This window comes from Microcaecilia unicolor, chromosome 1 (genome assembly GCF_901765095.1).
Source record: "Microcaecilia unicolor chromosome 1, aMicUni1.1, whole genome shotgun sequence".
Taxonomy (NCBI): domain Eukaryota; kingdom Metazoa; phylum Chordata; class Amphibia; order Gymnophiona; family Siphonopidae; genus Microcaecilia; species Microcaecilia unicolor.
This window is the reverse complement of record NC_044031.1, coordinates 282050038-282069195: the sequence shown is the minus strand read 5'-3', so window position 1 is coordinate 282069195 and position 19158 is coordinate 282050038. Positions and strand designations below refer to the sequence as shown.

The 19158-nt window shown below is 47.2% G+C and overlaps 1 protein-coding gene across 2 annotated transcripts in view; it reads left to right on the top strand.

The window, feature by feature from the left end:
- Positions 1 to 19158, top strand: part of TTC26 (tetratricopeptide repeat domain 26) — a 391044-nt gene that overhangs the window by 203976 nt on the left and 167910 nt on the right. For both annotated transcript variants that reach the window (XM_030207127.1, XM_030207135.1), the window contains one exon: positions 4458 to 4532. In XM_030207127.1, coding sequence (XP_030062987.1) covers positions 4458 to 4532 — 75 coding nt within the window. The remainder of the gene's footprint in view (positions 1 to 4457; positions 4533 to 19158) is intronic.

Below are 19158 nucleotides of genomic sequence, written 5' to 3'. Positions count from 1 at the left end.
ACAAGGAAAACAGGGAGTTACTGTCCTATCTTAGACCTATGGGCCTTGAACAAATTCCTGGCAAAACAAAAGTTCTGTGCACTCTGGACTAAAAGGACTCAAATACAATTACATCCTGTTCACAGGAAGTATCAGATTTTGAGTAGGAAAACACTACTACCAGTACTGCTTCAGCACCAATGGTCTTTACAAAATATCTGGCAGTAGTTGCAGCATCACTATGCAGACTGGGGGTGCACGTGTTTCCTTATCTGGGTGTTTGGCTGATAAAGAGCACATCAAAAGAAGGAGTGCAGGAATCCATGCGTAGGAGTATTCGGGTGTTAGAGCTGATAGGGTTCATCATCAACTACCCCAAGCTCCCACCTAGAACAATTGGAGTTCATAGGAGCCGTGCTAGACACAGCTTAGGCCATGACTTTTCTCCCAGATCAGTGCAGTGAAAACTTGTTTTCAGTAGCACTGCAAGTCTGGTAGAGCCAGCAGGTATCAGATTAGCAAATGTTGAGATTGCTAGGCTACATGGCCTCAATGGTACATGTTACACCCAAGGCATACCTCAATTTGAGACTGGCCCAATGAACTCTAGCTTCCCAGTGATCCCGGACCGGAACCTAACAGATGTGATCACTGTCATGCTTTCCCTCCAGAGATCTCTGTCTTAGTGGCTCATTTGTAGCAATTTTACCAAGGGATTACCTTTCCAAATTCCACCATACCACAAGACAGTGATGACCGATGCATCAAATCTGGGTTGGTGATCTCATGTAGTTCAGGAGAGGCAGCACCAGATCAACCTTTTGGAGCTCAGGGCCATATGTAATGCTCTAAAGGCTTTCAGAGATTGGCTTGTACACTAAATTGTACTCATCCAAAGAAACAATCAGGTTGCAATGTATTATGTCAGAAAGCAGTCAGAATGTGGCAATGTACCATCTCCAACGGCATAGTTTTCAGGACCATATATCTGGCAGGGAAGAACATTGGTCTGGCAGACAGACTGAATCTGGTCATGAAACCACAAGAGTGGGGCACCCCCTCGGTGGACCTCTTTACCACAAAGTCCTCCAGTACTGCTCCAGACTGGGTTCACACAGCAGACTATCCTCAGATGCCTTTCTTCTTAATTGGGGCAAGGGCCTTCTGTACGCATATCCTCCAGTACCTCTTACAGCAAAACTTTCCTGAAACTCAAGGAAGAGTGAAGGACCATGATCCTCATCTCCTCATATTTGCCAAGGCAAATATGATTTCCTCTATATCTGGATTTAGCTTTCCAGGAGCCGTGGAGACTGGAGTTGTATCTGACCCTCAGTCCCCCAACCTTAAGTCCCTAGCCCAATTGTTTGTAGAGTCATTAGATACATGGTTTCCTCTTCAAGTATTTGCTGTAAGTGGGTAGGGAGAGGATGTGTGTGTCCCAGACCATCACTAAGGTACTGGTAGTTAACACCAATTGGTGTCACAGCTGATGGAAGGGAAGCCTTCACATAAGTACCAGAATTCTTGAGAATTCTGGTCCAAACGCACAACCAAGTGGCTGTGTTCTGCATAATGAAGAAGGGGGAACAGGCTGATACTTCTCTGCATGAAAGTCCTGAATGATCTAGAAGTGGGTCACATCCTCGTGACAGACATATCTGCTTGGGGCCCAAATGATTGGATACAGATTTGGTTAGATCCTAGAACCTATGAATGGGCCCTGACTTACCAGGTAGCTGATCAGATCTGGAATCCCAGGTGGTTTTTTTTGTTTGTTTGTTTTGCAATAGAAAACAACACCAAGCTTTTCTGCTATGGGCGATCAAGCAGATCCAGATGCATTTGCCTGGATTAGGGAGTCAGACAACTGTATGCCTTTCCTCCCATCCCTCTCATTACAAGTACAATCTACAAGGTGAAACAGGACAAAGTTGGCATGATTCTCTTAGCCTATCCAGGCTTTCCCAAGCATGATTTCCCTGTCTTTCAAATCTGTCAGTGAAACAGTCTATGAACGTCAGGTATTCTCATGAACTGATATCCCAGAATCGGAGAAGGATTCTTCATCTGATCATCTATTCTTTTAACTGATATCATGAATTTTTAACACTAGTTAATATCATTTTCTGCATCTCCCTTGAAAGATGGAGGACGTTCTGATTGCTTCAAGAAATGTTACCAGAAGATCCTGTACATTCAGATGGAAAAGATGTACTGCATTGTACAAGCAGAAAAACTTGGACCCCTTTAGCTCTACCCAATTGTGGCTTTTGCAGTACCTTTTCCATCTCTCTTCATTGAGCTTAAGCACCTCATCGGTTAAAGTACATCTAAGCACATTAGTGACCTACCATACCGAGTAAGTGGGGTGCTCCCAATATTGTACCATCCCTTTTTCTCTAGATTCATGAAGGGTCTCTAGCATATAGTGCCACTGGTCAGGACTATGGGTTCCCTGGGACTAGAGTGTAGCACTCACTCAACTGATAAAACACTCATTTGAACCACTTAGTTCAGTGGACTTGAATTTCTCAACCTGGAAGGTACTATTATTTGTGGTTACCATGTCATTTCACAGAATAAGTGAATTACAGGTCCTTGCTTCTTATTCGTTGTATCTGAAATTCTTTCATAATAGGATGGTGCTATAAATACACTCAAAAATGATTTCAGCATCCCACATCAACTACTCTGTTCTGCTGTCAACATTTTTTCAAAGGCTTTATAAGGAGAAGCAAATCAGGCACATTCCGAACTATAAGCAGGTCTTAACCTCATGTCCCCCCCCAAAAAGAAGAAGCAACCCATCCCTAATTCACCCCATAGTTTCTCTCTTTGGATGTCAACAGACTGGGACAGTGATATTCAAATATATACATAAGTACATAAGCATTGCCATACTGGGAAAGACCAAAGGTCCATCAAGCCCAGCATCCTGTTTCCAACAGTGACCAATCTAGGTCACAAATACCAGGCAAGATCCCAAAAAAGTACAAAACATTTTATACTGCTTATCCCAGAAATAGTGGATTTTCCCCAATTCCATTTAATAATGGTCTATGGACTTTTCCTTTAGGAAGCCGTCCAAACCTTTTTTAAACTCCGCTAAGCTAACGCCTTTACCACATTCTCTGGCAATGAATCTCCATCCATTGACAGACTGCAGCTAAAATAGTACATCGGGTGAAAGCTATGACTTCATCCTTCACTCAGTTTCACTTTGTACCATTTGAAGCCCATACCTTAACCTGTACAACTTTTCCTGCAGTCAGGCAGTACTACAAGGACCTTTCGATTAATGATAAAATACCCCTCAGTGTTACTGGGTTGCCCAGAAAGACTGCAGCTTGATTCAAGAAACGACCAACCCTTAGTTTGGGACTCCCTATTAGTATGGTTGATTTTCATCTTGCTTGTGGATGGAGAAAGCATAGATGCTTACCTGTAATGGAGGCCTCACTTTAGGAGGTAGACATTATGATAAATTAGACACATATACCTAGCCACCTTCTGGAAAGTTGATCCCTAAGCTCCGTCATAAATTCAGTGGGTGGAAGTTCATTTGCTGTGTGATAGCTCTTGTTTGTGCTCAGAAAGGCTTTTTGGTCTTTCTGAGCTCTGATTGAGGTCTGTGTTGGAGCTATTGGATGACATTGCCCAAAAGCATGTCTGATTTATCTTGCTGTCTACAGAAAAATACTTTTGCAGGTAAGCAGCTGCACTTTACGTAGCTGCTCCCACATTTAGGACTTTAAATAGGATGACAGTTAAAAATTTTAAACAATATTATCTGAAGTATAAAATAAGTCAGATCAAAAAGGAAGCCTAATTTTTTAACTGCCACTCAAATTTATCTATGAGAGGTTTATTCAGTACTTTAGCTGTATGCAGCTTCTTGGTAGCTCTAAAAATAAACAGCAGCCTACAGTCTCAACCCTGATATGGAACAGTGTTTCCTAAGTTCGTCCTGGAGTACCCCTTTGCTAGTCAGGTTGTCAGAATTTCCATAATGAATATGCATGAGATTGATTTGCATACACTGCGTCCATTGTATGCAAATTTCTCATGCATATTCATCGTGGATATCTTGAAAATCTGACTGGCATGGGGGTATTCCAGAACCAACTTGGGAACCACTGATTTAGAAGATCCAAGTATGAAAAGGGAGTTCAGACCCTGTGCTCACCCTTTCGACCTAGTGGTCAAGTTGTGATGGTGGTTTAATGTTGCAAAACCTGGCTACCAGAAATGGAACTGAGACCAGAAACTTATTTCACATATACCACAAACAACTGTCACAAGATATGATGTCTGATAACTATATATTTGAAACTTCTTAGGTTTCAAATTTTTCATCCACAGACATTCGCTAAAATGTTATTTGTAGGTAGTTGTATCTCTTGGGCATAATTAAGAGTTTGGTATTTTATCTACTTCTGTGCCTAATCATCTTTTTCCTTTTTTTGTTCATCTAGGCAGAGTTAAAGAGTTTGATGGACAATGCCTCCTCCTCTTTTGAGTTTGCGAAGGAACTCATCAAACATAATCTTGTGAGTCATAAATCTTTCACCTTGAAGCTATCATTACTGGCACATTTTCTGTTTGGCTGAGGTCGTACTGTCAGTTTTTGCTCTTTGCCTTCCATTCCCTATTTTCTATCCCTTTCTATTTTTCCAAGGACAAGCAGGATATGCAACCCCTTAAAAGTGGTGATGTCATCCATCGGAGTCCAGGCTTGTTATAAGTAAACAAAGCTTGCAGGACTTTCTAGAGCTGTGCACTGTTTCGGTGCCACTATGTGGAGCTACCTTGGTTCCATTTTTTCTGCAGTGCACACAAGACATATGAGGTATTGGGTTTGTGAATTTTTTTTTATTTATTTTTTTGGTCATGAGTACTTCAAAAATCTTACTTTTTGCTTTGGGTTGCTTCAGTTATGTTATGTTATTTATAGGCTACCTTATTTGAATTCAAGGAATGAAAATAATCCCCTTATATGGAAGACTGACCCCCTAGCAGTAGTACTGCAAGACTACCACTACAGTCATGGCATCAATAATGTTGCCAGAGCCCAACAATGGGGGAGCAGAGGGGGGGTGCACTCCTGCTCCATTCCACTATCCTACTAGGGAGAGCCCCTGGGTAAGTTGATTGGGGGTAAATCTGGAGGGGGTCAACTGCCTTTCAGGGAGGGGGTATGAGAAATGAACAAGGATTCTATGGAACCTCTTGTTGGGGGAGGGGTTTCAGGGGATCAGTATGTTGGGAGGGTCTTTCAGGGGAGGGGATCAGATCAGGATGTGGAAGATATTGGAGGAATCAGATTGTGAGGGGGGTGTTTTTGATGGGAGAGATTGGATCGGAAGGGACCAGGTATTGCTGCTGTTGGGGATGGGTAGTGCCACTACACAGGTCTGTTGTGATATGACGGGTCAGGCAAGGGTTGCATTATACTCCTGGGCTGAGAGCGCAAAGGGATTGTGCTATCAACTCAGGAATGTAACGTGCTGCCTGTGCGGTGAGTGTGTGCCCTGTGTGATACTAGCCACACCCCTTGAATGTATTGCACAGATTTTGTGCTTACAGTGCATTCAGTTTTGCACAGAACACACAGTAAGTGCAAAAACTTACCTTCTTGTCATCAACAGCAGATAATTCCAGAGACTTGTGGGTTGTGACCTCTACCAGCAGGTGGAGATAGAGAGCATTAAACCGTGCTCTGACATATAGGATGGTACATTCCTTGGACAGCCAGTATTCTCTATCTCCAGCAGGTGGATAGATGGTCTCTCACAAGCTCCTGTTCTCATCTGCTGTTTTACTCCTGTTCTGGGTTTCCTGGTTCAGTTGAGTCTAGGGGTGTCTAGGTTCTGTGTCTGCCTATTCTAGGGGTGCACCTGGTCCCCCAGCTCCCTCACCCATCCCCCAGCTCCTGCGGCTTTCTTCTCCTTCCTCACAGCTACAAAAAAAAAATGGAGGGGAGCAATTCTACTGCTGAGGATTTATGTGGGAGTGAGGGGTTTCCTTTCATGTTGGCAGTGCTTCATTCAATCAAAATAAGAGTAGTGGGTAGACAATTGACACTCCAACACAGGAACTGGTGCTTAAAAGTCGTTTTATTGGGTGCTAGTACAGCAGGACCCAACACAGTCCGTGTTTCAACGTAACAAACCTCCTGTCTCGGGTCACAATGGGGCTCATTTTCAAAGTACTTAGACTTACAAAGTTCCATAGGTTACTATAAGATTTTGTAAGTCTAAGTGCTTTGAAAATATGCCTCAATATATTCTAAAAACATATAAAAACATAACATCAATCATTACACATAAAATAGCACATCTTACGTTGTTGCATATAGCAAGTACAAAACATATTAAAATTGAAAAACAATTTTTTTTGTGCACATGCACGTAACGAAGACGACCCACATGTAAAATATAAGATAATAGCAATGACAATGGAGATAAAAAAATATATATATGATGGTAAAACTTATAGAGGGGACTGCATTATAAAATGACCATCATATTGTACCTATAAAATTATATCAAATTTGAACATAAGAAAAAAAGTCAAACCAGTTACAAATGTAGCCCTAGAAAACAAAAGGTGACAGTAACGTGAGGATACATTAGTCTTTAATAAAAGAAATTATATGAGACCTTGAAGAAAGAAATCAAATGTGAAAAAGAGTCAATGGTGGGTAGAAGCACACCATCATGCTGCGTAAACTGCATCAGAAATGGATATGTAAGGAGGTAGAGAAAATATGTGAAATACCAAAACAAATTAGATAGAGTCCACCTCAGAGAGTGTATCAAACAAAAACAAAACTAACAACACTTACTGACCGGAAGCACAATGAAGCTGTCCAAAAGGTTCCATTCTAAAAATAAAGTTTCAAAAATTGTTATTTCATTAACATGTTTACATAGTGACAAAAAAGGGGATCAAACTGTAACTCCCCAAGGTTATATGTATCAAAGCATGCTCAAAAGGCATGTACTTGTAACACAAAATCTTATAATTTAAGAGAGACTCCAACCAAAACAAAATGAGATGAGGTAAATGTTATTAAAAAATCAAGGCAATGAGTGGGAGATGGCAAAAAGCGGGAAAAGCAGCTTGACTGGAAAATATGTGCATGACAGTCCCGCCCCTCTTTTTTTACTAAAACTCAGGTAAAACCCTAGTTTGTTTAGCGGACTTCATTGCTGGCAAATAGAAATAGTCGGGTACTAAAACTACTGACACTAAATGGTGACCACTGCGAACATAGGACTATTAAATATTAAACACAAACTTTTCCAGAACTTTAAAACGTTCTAAAAGTAGACATGATAAAAAACAAGTCAGGATTAAAAAGGCGCCAAAAGTTACTTAGGAATGTCATTTGGATGTAAATAGTAATATGCGTATACGGGTAGGCAGTGTGCATTATAAATCGAAAGGCGATAAGGAACAGAGAGGATTGCTGTTGGTAAAACCAGAAATCAAAAACTTACCATAACGACATAAAAACATCCAGCAAAACTTGAAGGCATCAGCAAAATGTAACCACTATGATGCTGTGGAGGTTGCACGCTGAGATTGTGAGTACTGCCTTTATTTTCTCCCTCCTGCAAGTTTCTGGAACGAGTCATGCTACTGGGGAACATAGTAAGATGGGTGTTGCGTCTAGCGCTTTCAGATAGCTGCAGATACTAGCAGGGACCATTCGGTCTCCTCTTGAGTGCTTTTTGGCACGCTTTTCCTCTTGCCGTAGCCATTTTAATTTCCCGCTTCTAGATCTTCGGGAAGGTCCCTTTCTGTTCAAGGCTATTCTGTCCCAATTGCTGTTGGTGCCAGGAGCAGTGAGCCTCCCCTTGCTCTTCGCAGAAGGAGGCCCCCTGGCTGCATGCAGGCGCCATGACACTGGGTCTTTCTTGTGGCAACTTATTTGGAGTGGCCAGGCCACCCTTGTCCTTATTTGGAACCTTCAGTGGGGGTGCCAGGGTGGCTGTTGAGCTTGGTGGTTGGTTGGCCCATCCTGTAGGCGGGCAGCGACATTCATCACTTGTTCCAATTTCGCAAGCGTGGATCCTCTGGATGTGGTGTCTTCTTACCTTTTTAGCAGTGGGTTACCTTGGAGCAGTTCTGTACCGTGAAGCTTGGTAGCCTTGGAACGACCCTTTGTTTGTTTGTTTTTTATATTATAGTCCTTGCCCAAATTTTTAAAAAAAGGAACAATAACAGGCACCATCGAATGGCATCGGGGCAGAGGTATGGTGGTCCCTTACTCACCTCTGTTTCTGGTGCTTTCTCTTCCTGGACTCAGAGAGCTGCATTTGACTCTTTCAGCTCTTAGGGTGGTTATTCTGTGTGGTCCACAGGAGAGCTGGGTACAACAGCTTGTGTTTCATTTCGGCCTTCTTTCGTTGCTCCTTTAGGACCAGCAGTTATTGGCGCTCCTTTTTGTGTGTGTGAGTGAGTGATAAGTCTCGAATCAGCAATTTGAGGCCCTGATGGTGCATTGATGTTTTGAGTCTAGCTGCTTGCAAGATCTGCCAGACACAGGGGTACCACTAGGGCCTGGCCGTGTCTGCATAGACCTTTCTTGTGGCCTCGGGGGATGGGGAGGCTGCAGCATGGGTGGCCTTATTCTTCTGGCTGATTTTGGCTCTTGTAGTTCGCTTCGCCTAGGTGGTGCTGTAGTAGCTTGGTTCGCTACAACTGCAGCCAGGTTCGCCCTGCTTGGACACGGACCATCTCGTAGGCTGTACTACTTCAGCAGCAGTGTTTCATTCCTCATTTGGGCCCATAACCTCTTTGTCACTGGTTCTCTGTGCCTCTGTTCCAGGGGTCAACCACTCTTGCTTTCACCTCCGGAGCATCTGTTGCCCTTCTTGGAGGTTGTGTTCTCTTTGGGTTGTGGCCCTACCATTGGGGAGGGCACTTGCTTCCTCTCCTTCGGTCAGCTTGTATCCCAAGAATCCTCTGGGTGCAGCTTCTTTATGGCCTTCTTGCCCATTTTGGATGATGGCTCTGGGGGTCCTTGGTGGCCCTGGGCTAGCATGGTGAATTGATCTACCAGCACCAGGTTTCCAGTCCTGCCCTTTGGTCAACCGGCCCATGGCTGCCTCCTACCATGTTGCAGTAGTGTTTACAGGTGTTGTATTTTTGGGCATTGATCTCTTTTTCTATATTGGTGGCCAACACAGTTCTCTCTCAGGATGTGGACCGCAGCTCCTTCTCTCAATGTCGAGCATGGCTTCATCTCTGGCTCTGGGGCACCTCCCGGTCTCTGTATATGGGACACAGCTCCATCTCTGGCGCTTGGGCTCGTCCCCGACTCTAAATATAGAACACAGCTCTTTTTCTGGATGTGGAACGCACCTCCATTTTTGAGTATAGAGCACAGCTCTATCTTTGGAGGTTGAGCACAGCTCTTACTCTGCATGTGGAACGTAGCTCCATCCCTGGATGTAGAGCATGACTCCATCTTTGAAAGTGGGGCACTTCTCCAGTTGTGTATATGGGTCACGGCTCTGTCTGTGGAGGGTGACCTTTTCTCTGTCTTTGAATATGGTGTCCTGCCCCATCCCTGGCAGTAGAGCACTACTCTGTCTTTTTCCTTCGTCCTGGCATATGGACACGGCTCCATCTCTGGCTGTTGAGCTCACCTCCATCTCTGAATATAGAGCACAGCTTCACCCCTGAATGTGCAGCTCACCTCCTTCTCTGGATATAGAGCACAGCTCCGTCCCTGGATGCAAAGCTCACCTCTGTCTCTGGGTATAGAGCACAGCTCCATCTCTGGATGCAGAGCTGACCTCCGTATCTGGGTATAGAGCACAGCTCCATCCCTTGAATCAGAACTCAACTCCATCTCTAGATGTTGTGCTCCCCTCCATCTACATGTAGAGCACACTCCATCCCTTGAGGTAGAGGTCACCTCCTTCCCTGAATGTAGAGCACAGCTCCATCTCTGGATGAGGAATGCACCTCCATCTCTGTATATGGCGCGCAATTCTTTCTTTGGAGGAGGTATACACTTTCATCTCTGACTATAGGATGCAGCTCCATCTCTGGATGGGGAGCGCATATCTGCCTCTATGTATAGAACATTGCCCCACCACTGGATGAGAAGTGCCTCTGATTATGGCATACGGCTTCATTTTTGGCTCTGGAGCCTGGCTTCATTTTTGGCTCTGGAGCCTGGCTTCATTTCTAGCTGTATGGCATATCTCCATCTCTGGAGGTAGGGCACAGACCCATTCCAGGTGGTGGGGTGCAACTCTGTCTCTGAATGTAAGGCGCAGCTCCATTTTTGGATGTTTGGGCGCGACTCCATTGCTGGATGTGGAGCTCGTCTGCTTCTTTGGCTGTAGGATGCCTTTCCTTCTCTGCCTTAGGGGCGCACCCAGTCTCTGGCTCTGGTAAGTGGCTCTCTTCAATATTGGGAGGGCGGGCACAACGCCATCTCTGATAGTCTTGTGTACTTGTTTCCATCTCTGGGGGAGCAGCTCACTGTGTTCTCTGGCTGTGGAGGGCAGCTTGGCCCCTAAATGTGGAATGAAGCTCCCTTGCTGTGGGAAGGACATTTCTTCATCTTTGGGGGTGGCTTCAGCATCTTCTCAGCGAGTACAGCTACTCTTTTCTGTTTCTCTGAAGCATTGCTTTTCCTCTAGATGTAGAACACAGTTTTGGCTCTGCATGGAGAGCATTAGTTCCTCTCAATATGCCAAGCAAAGTTTCTTCCTCAAGGTAGAGCATAGAGGCATCTCTGTTTCTGGTACTCAACGGGACTTGCCTTCAGGTAGACCATTGCCTCTCTCAGTTGGTGCTGTTCAGATTCACGAGGTTTTTGGTGCACACCTTCATGGATTAAATCACCTTCATCCCTTTCTGGAGAGCGCAGCAGCTTCATCACTGTCTGTGGAGCTTGGCATCCTCTTGGTATGTGTGGTGCGACTGCTTCTCGGTACGTGGAGCGCACCCTCAGCCTACTATGTGGTGCATGGGGCTGTCTTGAGATTTCAGCATGGCTGTAAGTGAGGCAGCTTCATCCCTACGGGAACTTTGGCTCCATCTGAGTTACTTGGGCACAGCTCAGTCTTTGGGGGTCAGGGGTAGTCTCCTTTTGACAGTGCCCCTCAGATTTGGGGCACATCTTTTCGGACTCTTGCTCAGGGCCTCGGCTTGAGCTCTAGAGCTCGGTGCTGGCTCTGCCGGAGCGACAGGTCTGCCATCTTGGGGTGGAGTGCAGCTCCAGCGCAGGCTGTGGAGCACTGGTACAGGTCAGTCTGCTGGGCACATCTCAGCTCTGCTGATGTTCACGGCTCCATTGCTGATGGTAGACCACACTTTCTTCTCTGCAGGTACTGTTCCACCTCGTCTCTGTGTGCATCCCTACACCTCATTTCAGGCGGTGCAGCTCATCTTCGGACTAATACGAGGCCCCCTATTCCGACTCTGTTTAGTTGAACTATCACGTTTGCAGGGTAGGTTTTGCGTTTTCTTGCGTTTGATGGTGCTTGCCTCCACACTTGAACTCAGACTTTGCTTCCTTGCTCAATTTTGGTACACTGGTCCCTCATTATGGGTGCCATGCTGCTATGTGCCTGGTGTGGTCCGTCCTCTTCCTGGAGTGTTCTCTCACGACTTTATGTGGTGGAGGTGAGGCCTTCCCCTCTTCTGAGTGGCATGCACATTTGGTGCTTTTCTCTCATGGCTTTTGGTTCCCATCTCTGTGGGCGAAGATTAGCGTTTGTTGGTTCATACTGTCACTTTCTTTCTCAGGTTTTACATCTCCAAGTGACTGATGGCTCTGTGGCATCCTTTGTGTCTTTTGCTTCCAACAGGGAAGCTGTAGGAGGTTCTTTTTACGCAAAAAAACTATTAAAAATCAATCCTGACACTGACAGGGTCTACCATATTGAAAAAGTTTTAGAAGTAAATGGAAGAGGGTTAGAGCAAAAAATGTCTAGTGAAATGGAGAGGCTGGCCTGAGAAATAACCTCTGTCTTCAGCCAGCTGGATGTTACGATTGGAGACAGGCTCATCAGTCAGAGCAACAACTGTTACCCTTAGCCCTCGTCGAACTGTTTCTCAATTATGGTGAAGGACCCCTCAAAACGCAGTTTACAAGTGGCTTGTTTTATAAAGACAGGAACCTGTAAGCGTCTTTGTCCATAAACCCCAGGATGATGAGTTGGGCAACTGTCCCAGAAAGAGGTTTTCCTGCTTGGTAATGTAAGCTCCGGCGGGTATGCTAAACACCTTCAACCCCATGTGATCAACTTTTGCTGCTCTGTATGTGGACAGGAGTGGCACATGTGGTAATTGTTTTTGCCCAGTGTGGTAAACGCTGGACAGATGCGTGACATTTACAGCCCAGACTTTGCATGTACCTCACCGTAAGTTTTGCACTTAAGATATGGTAAATGTAAAAACTTACTGTACTTTTTTTTTTTTTTTGTTACATTTGTGCCCCGCGCTTTCCCACTCATGGCAGGCTCAATGCGGCTTACATGGGCCAATGGAGGGTTAAGTGACTTGCCCAGAGTCACAAGGAGCTGCCTGTGCCTGAAGTGGGAATCCAACTCAGTTCCCCAGGACCAAAGTCCACCACCCTAACCACTAGGCCACTCCTCCCCTAAGTTGAAAACCTCTTTGAAACAAGGCTGGCTGCGGAAAACCAGCTCTTGCAGGCTCAGCTCATGGGCTTCTTCTGCCTGTGTGAACGGAACTGATAGCCTTTCAAGCCAAATGTTAATCTTAAAACAGCTTAGCTTTGTCTGTATGTTCCCTTTAAAGCAAAGAGGAGGTTGATCCTTTTGTTTTAAAACTTAAAAGGGCTGTCATTCAGCAATCAGTCTGTCATTCTTAAAAGAAAAAACAGATAGACCTGACTCAATTCAGCTTTAAAAAATAAACACAAGTTATCCTTTTGAAAGAAAAATAATAAGAAAAAAGAAAACAAATGCCTATTTTTTTCTTTCCATGAGAAAATAAAGGCTAAACTTCTCACATTCCTCCACAACTGTAGGGGGCGGTGTTGGAGTTTTTTTGATGTCACTTGCCACCATCCAAGATGGCGATGAACAGTAGAAACAGGAAGTGATGTAGTGTGTCCTATAGGTAGCTGCCATCTTGGAAAAGGGGCATGGCCTATGATATCACCTGTGATGCCACTAAAGGGGTGGGGTTTGGGGGTCAGGGTTATACAAAAATGGGGTGGGGTTTGGCATGGTTTTATGCAAATAAGGTGGGGTTAGGGGTGGGGCTGTGATGTCACATCTGGTGATGACATCAAAAGTGTGGGGCTTGTGTGGGAAGTAAGCGGGACATGACCAGAAATGGGTGGGGCTTGGGTATATCCTCGATTCTGATTGGCTGCTGGGACTTTAAGTGGGCATGGCCACCTGTCAATAATATGCAAATTAGCTTTGATGAAAGGAGATGAGATACACTATATAAAGAGAAACAATGATACATTTCTGTACTGGAAACATAAAATATGACTGAACACATATAAAAGATGATTTTAGTGTAACAGTGTGCTTGCATAAAAAGTGCACTCATGCTCATAGTTTGAAAATTACCCCAGGGAATTTACTTGCTTATATTTACACCTGCTCTGTAGCAGGCTTGAATTTTCAAAAATATGCCCATAAATGAAAACACCTCTTCATCCCCTTTCCCAGGGAACACGTCCTCAACCCAAGGGAATACCTCCTCAATTCCTTTTCCAGGTAACACCCAGTATGGCATTACTTATGTACCTCCTCAACCCCATTCCCAAGAAACAGGGCCGTGCCAATGCAGTAAGCGGTATAAGCAAGGCAGGGGGGCGCCTGCCTTCAAGGGGCGCCGCTGCCGTCCGCTCACTTGCAAAATCTTTAACCTGAAGTTGCGATTCTCCTATCTCCCCTGCCCTCCTTTTCATGGCAAACCGGAAGTGAAAGCAACACAGCAGTATTCACTGAGGCAGGCAGGCTCTTCAAGTTATTTGAGAGAATGCAACCAGATTGCTATATATGCTTTGGTCTGGGGATAACTCCTCACTCAGGGTGAGCTTCAGAGCTTGAACAGCATTCAAATTAAAGAGAACCTGACATTTTAAAAGTGCTAAAAATAAGTTTTAAAAGTATTTGCATTAAATCTAATTGCAGAATTCAGGTGCTGGGAGTCTGGTTGTCATATGCTCAGATTTGTTTAAATCATATGCAAATTAGTCCGTTTTTGGGAGGTTCTCATTTGCATATTTATGGATAAAAAATGATGGAATGTTTACAGCCTTAATGTTAGGTCATGGCTCTGATCAAAAGTGTGGAGTTTGATCCAAAAACGAAGGGTTTATCTAGTGTTTTTTACTAAAAATTCCCATGAGTGTTTGTATGTTAATCTGCATTCAAATAGAGCTCTCTGGTTGGATGATCAGCTTCTGTTAGAAATCTGCCCAGAAGGGAACAGAGTGAGTCAGCAACTGACGGTCGGTTTGGCCAAGAGAGACATGCAGCTGTGAGTTCCTGTGTGTGTTGACTGAAATTATAAAAGAGTGCCTGATTATGTGGTAAATGAGAAAATATGAATGAAAAGAGGTTGGTGGAGATTGAAGTTTCTCTAGTGAGAAAAGGATCTGAATATTTCAGGGTTACTTGAAGTTTATGAAGAATAGAAAAGGGTGAATTTCAGTTTAAGATTGTTTAAATCCTATAAGCTATATAAAGGCTCGGTAGATTTAAGTGACTGTAAGCAAGGAAACCTTAATATTTGATCTGAAATAAATATTTCATCAGAGATAAATGTTTGATCTGAATTATATCCTTTGGTGCAAAGGAGATTAGAAAAAGAATCTTTGGAAACTAAGAGGACTTTGCTCACATTTTGAATTAGCATTCCTATTTTGAGTTGGAAATCTTTGAAGTGTTATGAAAATACATTTTGCTTTAATGGAATTGCTAAACTTTAGAGTCAGAGACTTATCAATGAGGGATACATACAGTGCTATTTTTTCCTGAGGTCCGGCTTACTTGCCTGCTCCCTTCTGTTCCTGCTCTGCTAGATGGAGGGGGGGGGGGGCGCCAACTGATAGTCTGCAGGGGGGCACCAGAGACCCTAGGCACGGCCCTGCCAGGAAACACCTCAACTCAGGGTACAGTTACACATATACAGACTATATGTTTATAACTACCTGTATATCAACTGGGCTGTCTACTTCCATGACTAAAGCACTATTGTTATGATTGGGGTCAGAACCCCTCTCAAACTTACCTTTTTCCTGGTGGTCAGCTTAGCTGGCTTCTGTTTCTTTTGTTTGTCGTTTTTGAGCAGCTGGTTCTCTCTCTCTGTGCTGGCAGCTTCCAGCAGCATGACTCTAATTGTTTCACTTTACCACAGCTGTGTGGGTGGACTGAGTTAGCTCTACCTCTCTTTGGGTGTACTGACTTCAAGTGCTTCACGGTTTTGCATTGGTGTAGGTTGGGCCTCTCTGGGTAAGTGTGCTGTTGCCTGGGGCTAGGGAATGTGACATCAGGGTGGGCCTTGATAAGGAAGTGGTGTTGTTTCCTTCAGGGCCTTTGCAACAGTGGTGTTTGCTTTAGGTAGGGTGGTGCAGTGTGCACTTCTGACTTTGTGTTTAGTTCCCTGCTCTGTTAGTTTAGGGCTTAGGAAGTCCCTTTCTTGAGCAGGGCTTAGGAGCTCCTGTTTAGTATAGGGCTTAGGAAGTCCTTTTGTCAGTTTACTGTTAGGAACACTCCTGCTGGTTTAGGGCTTGGGAGCACGTAGATCAGTTTAGGTTTAGGAGCACTTCTGTTTCCAGTCCTGGTCCCTGTGTCATCCGGTATCCAGTAAGTCCTGCCGGCTACTCGAACCCAGGAGCTCAACTCCTGGGGGGCTTAGTAGCTAAGTGCAGGTGAAGCTGTGTGGACCAGTCCGGTGTTCCAGTCCTATGTCCTCCAGTCCGGGGGGGTTCCAGTCCTGTGTCCTCCAGTCCGGGGAATTCCAGTCCAGTGTTCCAGTCCATGTGTTCTGGCTCGCTGGGCGGTGCCTGCAGTCCCTGCTGGTGTCGGTGTGCTTGCCCAGCGTTGGTTGGTGGGTTTTGCCTGCTGCTGTCACTCCTCGTCAGCAGCCCAAGGGCTCACGTTTGCTCCAGAGCCCAGCCCCGCGGGCTCTGAACCTGAGAACCTGACAACTATGACTAAAGCACATGTCCAGCAGTGGTACCTATGCTATTTGGCCAGAACATCCCTACAGTTAAATCCTTTAGATACCTTGGGGTTATAATCGATTCTGCTCTGACTTTTGAGGAACAAATATCCGACGTAGTGAAAAAATCTTTTTTCCATCTTAGGAGACTTCGGTCAGTTAGGAATTCAATTAGTAAGGATTCCCTTAAAATGTTGACATCTGCCTATATTACCTCACACTTAGATTATTGTAATATCATTTCTCCGAGGACAAGCAGGCTGCTTGTTCTCACGACTGGGGTGACGTCCGCGGCAGCCCCCACCAACCGGAAAGAAGCTTCGCGGGACGGTCGGCACGCAGGGCACGCCCACCGCGCATGCGCGGCCGTCTTCCCGCCCGTGCGCGACCGCTCCCGCCAGTTCCTTTTTTTCCGCGACTGGAGACAGTTGTGCTTTTGCCACTCTCTCTGTTTTCAGCCGCCGGATTTTTCGACCGCGTTTACGCGGATCGTCGCTTCACTTCGGATTACCGTTCGGTTTTCCCCTTTTCTTGTTTGTTAAAAAAAAAACAAAAAAAAACAACAACAAATCTGCGCGTGTGGAGCACGCGCTCCCCTTTTCCCTCGCTTCTAGCGGGACGCCACGTTGCGGCCTAGTGGTCGCTCGGTCGTTTATTTTTTCGTGGTGTGATTTTAGCCACCATTGACGACTTTGACTTCGCCGACGCGATTTTTCCGTCGATGTCCTCGAAGGTCCCGAGTGGATTTAAAAAGTGTGGTCGCTGCGGCCGGCCGATCTCGCAGGCCGACACCCACGCTTGGTGCCTCCAGTGCCTCGGGCCGGAGCACAATCTCAAGTCGTGTGCTTTGTGTCTCGGTCTCCGGAAACGGACTCAGGTTGCGAGGCAAGTTCTGCGGGACCGTCTTTTTGGAACTTGCGCCGGCCCCTCGACGTCGACCTCGACGGCATCGGTATCGAAGGCCGGTTCTTCGGTACCAGTATCGATGCCCGAGACATCGGCACCGATGGCAGCGACCCCAGGAGAACAGGTCCCGTCGGCCCGCCGGTGAGAGTGGGGTTGAGAGGCCGCGCGGGCAGTCGGCCCCGGTCACTCCCTCAGCTCGTGAGCCACGGGACCGAACCCTGTCTGACCCGGTACCTCGAGATCGAGGGGGATCGACCTCCTCCTCCTCCATGCCCTCCGGCGCCGGTGACGTGCATCGAAAAAAGGACAAGAAGCGTCGTCACCGGGCGCCCTCGGTGCATCCCGAAGAGGAGTCGACGCCGAAGCGTCATCGTCGAGAGGAGAGGTCCCCGTCGGTTGTGGAGGTACCGACGCGTCGGGGTTCCGGCACCTCGGTGCCGTCTCCTGGCTCCCAGCAGCTTCCGGCACCGACACCCTTACCGGCCCCACCGCCTTTCCCGGCAGCGGGCCTGGACGAGTGCCTCAGAGCCATCCTTCCGGGGATCCTGGAAGGGCTGATGCGCCAGGCTGTGCCGGCGCCGGGGGTGCTTGCGCCCCCGGCGCCGATGACTGTGGCGCCGGCGAGCTCTAGCCCGGCGCCGGGGCCGTCGACACCGCCGCCGCTTGCGGTGCCGGTCTCGACCGCCACGCAGGTGGAGTCCCCGTCGACGTCGATGGAGGGAGCTCCGTCCCCGCCGGCGCGGGAGTCCACCACTCGACGACACCGAGACCTTGGTGCCTCGACGTCGAGCCGGGCCCGGTACCGGACTCAGCTACATGAGCTAATGTCCGATACCGAGGATGAGGACTCGTGGGGGGAAGAGGAGGACCCGAGATATTTCTCCTCGGAGGAGTCTACGGGCCTTCCCTCGGACCCCACGCCTTCACCGGAGAGGAAGCTCTCGCCTCCTGAGAGTCTCTCCTTTGCCTCCTTTGTGCGGGATATGTCTATCAGCATTCCTTTCCCCGTGGTCTCTGTGGAAGAGCCGAGGGCCGAGATGCTCGAGGTCCTCGACTATCCATCACCACCTAGAGAGTCCTCCACGGTGCCGCTGCACAATGTCCTGAAGGAGACGCTGCTTCGGAACTGGGTGCGACCATTAACTAACCCCACCATTCCCAAGAAAGCAGAGTCCCAGTACAGGATCCACTCTGACCCGGAGCTCATGCGGCCCCAATTGCCCCATGACTCGGCGGTCGTGGATTCTGCTCTCAAGAGGGCACGGAGTTCGAGGGATACCGCCTCGGCGCCCCCGGGGCGGGAGTCTCGCACTCTGGACTTGTTTGGGAGGAAGGCCTACCAATCCTCCATGCTCGTGACCCGCATCCAGTCATACCTGCTCTATATGAGCATCCACATGCGGACCAATGTGCAACAGCTGGCGGACCTGGTCGATAAGCTCCCGCCGGAGCAGTCCAGGCCTTATCAGGAGGTGGTCAGGCAGCTGAAGGCTTGCAGAAAGTTCCTGTCCAGGGGTATTTTTGACACCTGTGACGTGGCGTCTCGTGCTGCGGCCCAAGGTATAGTGATGCGCAGGCTCTCATGGCTGCGTGCCTCTGACCTGGACAACCGCACCCAGCAGAGACTGGCTGACGTCCCTTGCCGGGGGGATAACATTTTTGGTGAGAAGGTCGAGCAGATGGTGGACCAACTGCACCAGCGGGAAACCGCTCTCGACAAGCTCTCCCACCGGGCGCCTTCAACATCCGCCCCCACAGGTGGGCGTTTTTCCCGGGCCCGGCAGGCTGCACCCTATTCTTTTGCGAAGCGTAGGTACAACCAGCCGGCCCGAAGGCCTCGTCAGGCACAGGGACAGCCCCAGCGCGCTCGTTCTCGTCAACAGCGTGCGCCTAAGCAGCCCCCTGCGCCTCCACAGCAAAAGCCGGGGACGGGCTTTTGACTGGATCCACGGGAACATAGCCACCCTACAAGTGTCCGTACCGGACGATCTGCCGGTCGGAGGGAGGTTAAAATTTTTTCACCAAAGGTGGCCTCTCATAACCTCCGACCAGTGGGTTCTCCAAATAGTGCGGTGCGGA